A 7,603-nucleotide genomic window follows, 5' to 3' on the forward strand; every position below is an offset into this window, starting at 1 on the left:
CTTGTGTTATAGACAATGAAATATTGAGAGTTATTTCAACAAATGACTAAAACACCACCTCTCCATCAAAGATATCTACTTCCAAATCATTATTATACGCATGGGAGTTACATCCAAGGGATAACTATCACAACTTGGAGATGATGATAACTCAAATTTTCGTGGCACGGCTAAGAGGCAAGTACAAAAATAACCTATAAAGTACCATCTCATCCATATACAAGCCTTGTGTACACTTAAAATGTACTAATTAGTACGCGACAAATAAAAGAGCCATCATATTGTGCTACACAACACTAAACTAAGACAAATGTGTATGGTGGTATACAAAACTAAACTAAGACAAATGTGTACTAAAGGGAAACATGTTGACTCGCAGGTGGTATATCCTTGGGCTTACATTTTTTGTGGTTGCTATACCAAGAGATACATTGTGCAAATAAAAAGAGAGGGAGGAGTCACAACAAGGAGAATCATGTGTATACTACCATGAAGACCAAGGAGATCCATGTGTACCATGCCTACACAATTGGGTACCCAAGGAAACTTTGAGCTTTCAGGAAATAATAAATATCTACTACCACATAGGTAAGAAGATGCAAAAAAAAAGCCCAAACAAAACAACCTCTAGCGAAGATGGACTACTGAGACTCGTACCAAACAATGGTATGAGGTCATTAAGGAGTGTACATTGAATGGATTGGCAAGGAAAAACACCCACTAAGAGAAGATCAACTACGCTCACTTTGGGAACAATCCAAGTGCACCTTCTAGGTTTTGCTATGACATAAGAAGAGTTACTTAAATTTGACGTCGTCTACATCAAAGATAGATCGCTACTTCCAAGATCAGCATCATATTATTGATGGAAGTTAGATCCATTGCATATTTATGACAACTTTGGAGATAGCGACGACGACAACTCCTCAAAATTTTGTGGCATGGCTAAGAGGCAAGTATAATAGCCTTTAATGTACCACTTCATCCATATAACCCATCCTCTCACTATCTCTCTCTCCTCATTCATATATGCTTTAAACATCAGCAAAACAAATGATCATACATGTCCGTGATGTTGAACAAGCTAAGCTAGATAGACATTATCGACAAAGGCTTCCAATCCTTTAAAAAGAGAAGTTGTCATACATTCCTTTATTTTTTTTAAAAAAAAACTTTTACAAGAACGGTCCCTCTACTACACATCCCCTGTAATATAAACACACATGACGACCATCACTCGACCACATACATAGCCACACAGAGAGAGAGAGAGAGAGAGAGAGAGTCTTTGAACGATTTCTCTCAGCCGGAGATCTGGACACTTCTGACGGCAGACTTGGGCTCCGGCGGGGGCACTTTGGGGACGGTGACGGTGAGCACGCCGTTCTCCATGGCCGCCTTCACCTCCTCCCCCTTGGCGTTGTCGGGGAGGCGGAACCGTCGAAGGAAGCTGCCCTGCGCCCGCTCTACGCGGTGCCACCTGTCCGAGGAGGCCGTCTCCTCCTTCTTGCGCTCGCCGCTGATCTGCAGCACGCGCCCGTCTTCCACCTGCACCTTCACGTCCTCCTTGGCCAGACCTGCAGAGCACACACACGGGGGCACACTACTTTGCTCATGCGAATATTCGAGCAGTCAATTCCGATAAAAGAGACGGAGGAGGAAGGGGGAAAGGGGCGGGGGGGGGGCGATATTCTTACCAGGCAGGTTGGCCTTGAAGATGTGGGAATCCGAGGTCTCCTTCCAGTCCACCTGCGTATTAGCCACCGCAGCCACGTCCCGGGCGAAGCTGGGGTGCTCCGGGAAGCTGGCGCGCAGAGAGGAAGAGAAAGACGGGAAGGCGAGCGAATCGAAGAGCAGGGAGTCGAAGGGATCTTCGCCTGATCTGCTGCGGCCGAACAAAGAGAGGGCCATTTCTTCCTTCTACTGTACTGGTAACTGCTGTGAGGGCAGAGGAAGGCAGCAGAGAGAGAGAGGAGAGAGACCGGAGAAAGAGACCAATCTCTTGATGGGCTTGGTTGAGAGCAACTTGGATTGTCCTTTTTGTGAAGAATGAGAAGGTTGCTAAGATATCCTAAATCTTCTAGGTAATACATGGGACTTGTAGGACGTAATCCGGGATATTTGTTGGTGATCTTACTACAAAGGGTCAGCTGGATTGAGATTTGTCTTTGCTGTGTAATCCAAGAGGACAGCTCCCACAAAGATCCTAACCATGCCATCCCTCTTATAGCTCCACTTGTCCACATAGAGAGAACCACTCTAGTCTAGAGAAGATGCGGCTAAGATGATCTTGCTCTGCTAAGGGTTAGCTGGATTGAGATATGTCGATGCCTAATCCAAGAGGGTAGCTCCCACAAAGATGCTAACCAACAGGGTTAGCTGGATTGAGATATGTCTATGCCTAATCCAAGAGGATAGCTCCCACAAAGATGCTAACCATGCCATCCCTATTATAGCTCCACACGTCCACTTAGAGAGAACCACTCTAGTCTAGAGAAGATGAGGCTAAGATCAAAGCAAGAGAAAATAAAGCCATGGAAAAGGCATGAAACTTTGGAAGGTGCCAATTGCCTTAGCCTCTAATAAGCTCCTTCAAGACATGCAATCAGGGATGAAAAAGATTGGAGGAGGAGAGAGAGCTTGAGCTCTTGCAAGCACACACATGCTCACACAACAATGGATGGAAGGCTGAAATCTTCTTCTTCTTCTTCTTGTTTTCAAAAGAGTTCTATAAAAGATAAGTGAAAACCAACATAAGTACTAGAGTACTATATACAAGCGGTCCATAATGTGAACATGCTAAATAGGTGAGCTCGCAGGATAAGTATGCTATAACTCGATTGGACTAGGTAGGTGGAGTCCAGCTATAGAATTAATGCCAAAGATCCCATCATCTCAACTACCAAATGCGCTAGTAGTATAAAGGTGAAACGGTCTACTAGGTACATAATGGGTGGCAACTCGTGTTGAGCTTGCCATCTCAACACTCCCCTAAGATGGCGATGCTCCATCGTGTTAGGATAAAAGCGTGATACGGTGTACATAATATTTGACCAAAATAGTACAAACATTCAAGAGTACTAATATCCTATGTGAGAATCTTTCTTCAATAATTTTCTTTCATAAAACATTACATTCAACGTAGCCAAACCTAAAAGGTACTCTAGCCTGACATGCAGAAAAAGCAAAGTACTCATAAGTACATAAATAGTACCATTTTTTTCTTTATGAAAAGAAGTAAAGACCATATTAGGGAGTTTTGAAAAAACCCAATTTCCATTTTGCAAGATCAAAAAATGGGTAGCGCCGCCGTGAAGCCTTTTAAGATTTTGTCAAAACCCCCTCATGTGACATATCATTGGAAAGCTCTGGAAGAGTAGGTTCGAAATCCACCTTCTCTGACAACTTTTGAATTTGTATGATCAAGATACACCAAAATGTAGATTGAAAAGGAAATTCCCAAAGTACTTTTTTTTTAGACACCCTTTCATGCTTTCACCCACCATCAGCTAATAAATGCTCTAGTCGTGTATAGGTGGAGCAATCACCTAGGCACGTCATGAGTGTCAGCAGCTCGTGTTGATCTTGACATCTCAAAACTCCCCCTTGAGCTAAACTACACATTAGGGGAAATTCGAGCTCCAAATGGGCCCTTTTAGAGCCCATTAAAATAATATAAGACCAGCCAATGAGAGTGCCTGGATTCTAGATCCATGTAGCATGGATCTTTTTTTGTCATAGTGGTCCCCACAATTTCGAGCTCAAAAAAGATGAATAAAATATATTGGCATAAAACTCAAAAATAGAAGAATATTAGGCCTGAATACCACCTACCAAAACATATGTCAAAAGGAATATCAAGAAAACAGGCCATACTGAAGCTAGTCTAATTGAAGACTTTCTCCATAGTTTGAACTTAGTTCTCTTCGTTTTCGAACTCTCTTACAACGTCACTTATTTCTGTCATATCTGCTTCATATCTGCTTCATCTTTCCACCTTTTCTCTCACAACGTCACTTATTTCTGTCATATCTGCTTCATCTTTCCTCCTTTTCTCTCACAACGTCACTTATTTCAGTCATATCTGCTTCATCTTTCCTCCTTTTCTCTCAGCCTCTTTTTTTTCCATCTTAATAGTCTCATAAACTTTGTTAAGCTATGTTTTCTAATCATGATTTCTTCGTGATTTTATTTTGTTTGTTATGTTCGTTAATCTTCCTAACCATGATGTCATTTGTGAAAACTTACAGGATTATTTTTCAACTTGACTACAAGTGCAAGATTCACAACATTTCTTTAAAGTGTTGTTTTCATTATTTAGATTGTTGGGCTAAACGAAATGATAATAATGTTCTTTTTTCCCTTTGTAGATGAGCTTTTTGTAGATGAGCTCTAGGAGAAAACACATTTGTAACATTGAAAGTGTGGAGCTTTTCAACAGGAAGGATGTTGATGGGGGAGCTACATCCCTCAGCGGTTTAGGAAGTTAGATTAGATCACGATGAGACCGAAGACTCAAGGAGCATTCAAAGTAAAATCAAAAGACAATGGTGATCCTAACAAGCATTGGAAAGGTAGGATCGTGGAGTTCTGTAGGCAGACACATGGTGCAATCGAGGTCATTGTACATCATGTTTATATGCACATGGACATAATGCTACATCACCATGATGAAAGTACAAGATCTAAGACAAATAGTAAGATTCAATAAGTAGTCTTTGTGTCGCTCAATTTTTTCCTTGCTCAAAAAGTTTTGCTCGGGGATATCTTTGACAATTATTGGCCTATCATGAGGAATTACAATTATTACTTTATAGATCATCTCTTAGATGTCTTAGATGAGATGCTTTCCCTCCTAGAGCAAGACCTTGGAGATTATGTTTCCACATCCATGTAGCAAGTATGGACTTCCATGAGAGGAAGTGGCATGTCGATACCCCCCTCTCCTCATTTAAGGTGTTGCTTTCTATCGCCTCTTACTTCAAGAGGGCATAAATTTAGCCCTCTTTTTGTAAGATTCAAGAGAGTGGCATTGGTTGAACCCTAAAATTCCATATGCCGGCCATGTTGTACCCTTTATTACTTATTCTATTAAACTAGGTAGATAGATCCTTATACAGAAAAATTTGTTGTAGCACACTCAAGAACCTTAACAGTTGAAGTTAGATAGATACTTATGCAGATGCATTTGTTGTAGCACACTTAAGCACCTTAGCAGTTGAAGCTAGTTTTTAGTAATACATTGAATTTATGAGAGGTAATGGCTATGGTAACCTCATAAATTATGGTGTACATGATAGAAAATGGCATTCTTGTTCTATATGCCTAAAACTTCATTTCACAATAGCTCATGTTGGCTAGGGAGTGATGATATGGCACACATGGGCTTAAATTTTATAGATCTACGAGAGAGTGCTAGCTCTCTTCCTATAAGATTTCTAGCATTACATTTAGGTCAAATTCCATCCTTGGAGAGTAAGTTATTGCCTCTTATTAATAGAGCATTGAGCTTAGAGCCTATCTAGCATGGCAATGGAGGACAACCTAGCTCTTACCAATATGGTCAATGTTGCCCTTTGAAAAAATCCCTACCATGACACAAACTAAGGCAAGCTAAGAAATAAATTTTGATGTTGATGGATTTATTTGATGTTACAAATGTGTACATGTAAATAAATCACCCTCTAGGCTTTTTGTAGAGTTGTGTGTAGAGTCATTTACTTGTTTTGGGACCTATCCAAATAGTAATGAGTATCCTATGGTGGCACAATCACAAATTGAGAAGCCCTAAAATAAAAGCACCTAATAAAATGTCATTTTTCATTCAGATATTCAAAATATAAAGTCATTCTTGATATAACATCTCTCAATCGCATCATTAAATTAGATATATTATATAAGCAGGTTGCTTAGAAATAAACTCACTTGATCTTGGACCTTTTCTTGATATCATTATGAAACTAGCTCTTGGGATTGGTGTCAATCTCAAGAGAAAAGCCTTTTATTTCCACCAATACACCATGAGGATTGCTTGTGGGTCTCTTCCAACTCCTTATATCTTGAGATTTTACTTGACCTCAAGGGACAAGGTTCATTATATCATGAGGAACATTGTGTGTCTAACCTACCAACCATGAGCATCTAGGTAGCCAAATTTGTTTTAAAATAGAGTGATGGGTACATTCTAAGGAGAGGGGGAGCATGGACCTTAGAACAAAATGTTTGCTAAGGTTATAAAGATATCACTATGGTGATATTATGAAGTATATGATGAAGCGATGTAAATGAATAGAAGCCATTGACTAGAAGCTAGATTCCCTAGAACTAGGCACCTACTACAATTGGGACTGGAGATTCCATAAAGTCTTCAATTAGCATTAAATGGGACTCAAATTAAGGGGGTCAATGCTATATGATTTAGGGTTATATTAGGCAAGTTATTAAGCTAGTCCATGGGCTTATGATGATGTACTTGATCCCATTTAAAGGCTACCCATGTGAAGGAAATGTGTGTGTCAGATAAAATATCTTGCCTTTTTATTATCTTCTTATTTGTGTTACCAAAATGCTGAGTCTAATCTTTTCTATCAACCGTAATCAACTCCCAACCTAGATTTCAAATTGGTATCAGGTCAAACCATAATCCCTTTGCCATATATACGCTCTAAGGTTGCTAAATTAGCAAAATCATAGAGTATTGATTTGAGTCTTGAATCTTGATTATCTCACTTATCCTATTTTTTCCTCTTTTCACCCATTCTGACAAATGAGCTCAAACCAAGTGGTTTCAAGACTTCGACAGGAAGTTTCAGCTTTACACAAGCCCATAACAGCAAGAAAACCATTATCTACAACTCACATCAGGCAATCAAAGAAAATTAAATCAATTTGGGAGTGGTTTTTTTCTAGCATGAAATGGAAATGAGCTCAACTTCCAGATCCAATTTCTAACTTTTCCACTTTCCAACCATAGAATCCAATTTCAGTCATTGCTTCCTCAGCGTACCTATGGCATTATCGGCAAACAACCAGAACGCTCACCACCTGCTCACTCAGGGGCCTTTTCAATAGTTCTTCCTAGCCCATAGTACCTAGGAGTTTAATCACATAAAAACCATATGGACTCTCAGTTGGAGATCAGCAAGATCAACCAACAAGATCCATGTAAAAAGAGCTGTGAACTCATCCGTTGAAGACCAGCAAGGCCAATCAACCAGATCCATGCCCGTGTTCAGAAAACAGCTCTAACTTATTTTTCTTCCTCGTCGCACGCGTGGGTATCATGGGAGCGAACCCAGAGCCCAAGCACCGTATGGTCAGCACCCTCTAGGTTCCTTCTTCGCAGGTCATCTAACGCTTCACTCATAGGCCGTTTCCTTTGTCCCTCATCCACCGTATCGGAAGCTCACCATCATTTTAATTAAATTGAGGCTAGTCAAGACCTTGACGGATTTTGCCACGCGAGACGTCCTTCATTGACTCTCCATCATCTTTTCACTTAGGTCCTCACGACCTTATTTGACAAGATAGTCAAAATGCTTCCCCAACATTTTTGACATAAAACAATCTTTAAAAACATGTCTCATATACAAGCTTCCATCTT

General features: G+C 40.3%; 1 protein-coding gene across 1 annotated transcript; it reads right to left on the reverse strand.

Annotated features, from left to right (window-relative positions):
* Window positions 1-1,191: 1,191 nt before the first annotated feature.
* LOC147617741 (18.1 kDa class I heat shock protein-like) lies at window positions 1,192-2,042 on the reverse strand. Its single transcript, XM_086775559.1, has 2 exons — window positions 1,698-2,042; window positions 1,192-1,577 (listed from the first exon to the last, which is right to left on the reverse strand). The coding sequence occupies exons 1-2, from the start codon at window positions 1,909-1,911 to the stop codon at window positions 1,303-1,305; spliced, it is 489 nt and encodes a 162-aa protein (XP_086631685.1). The 5' UTR covers window positions 1,912-2,042; the 3' UTR covers window positions 1,192-1,302.
* Window positions 2,043-7,603: the final 5,561 nt, after the last annotated feature.

This window comes from Cibotium barometz, chromosome 36 (assembly GCF_041138505.1).
Source record: "Cibotium barometz isolate CiBa-2024 chromosome 36, ASM4113850v1, whole genome shotgun sequence".
Lineage (NCBI taxonomy): Eukaryota > Viridiplantae > Streptophyta > Polypodiopsida > Cyatheales > Cibotiaceae > Cibotium > Cibotium barometz.

Coding starts and splice junctions, on each gene's coding strand:
- LOC147617741 (XM_086775559.1), bottom strand. CDS start 1,911: ATGGCCCTCTCTTTGTTCGGCCGCAGCAGATCAGGCGAAGATCCCTTC. Junction 1,578..1,697: donor CTTCAAGGCCAACCTGCCTG/GTAAGAATATCG, acceptor TGTGCTCTGCAG/GTCTGGCCAAGGAGGACGTG.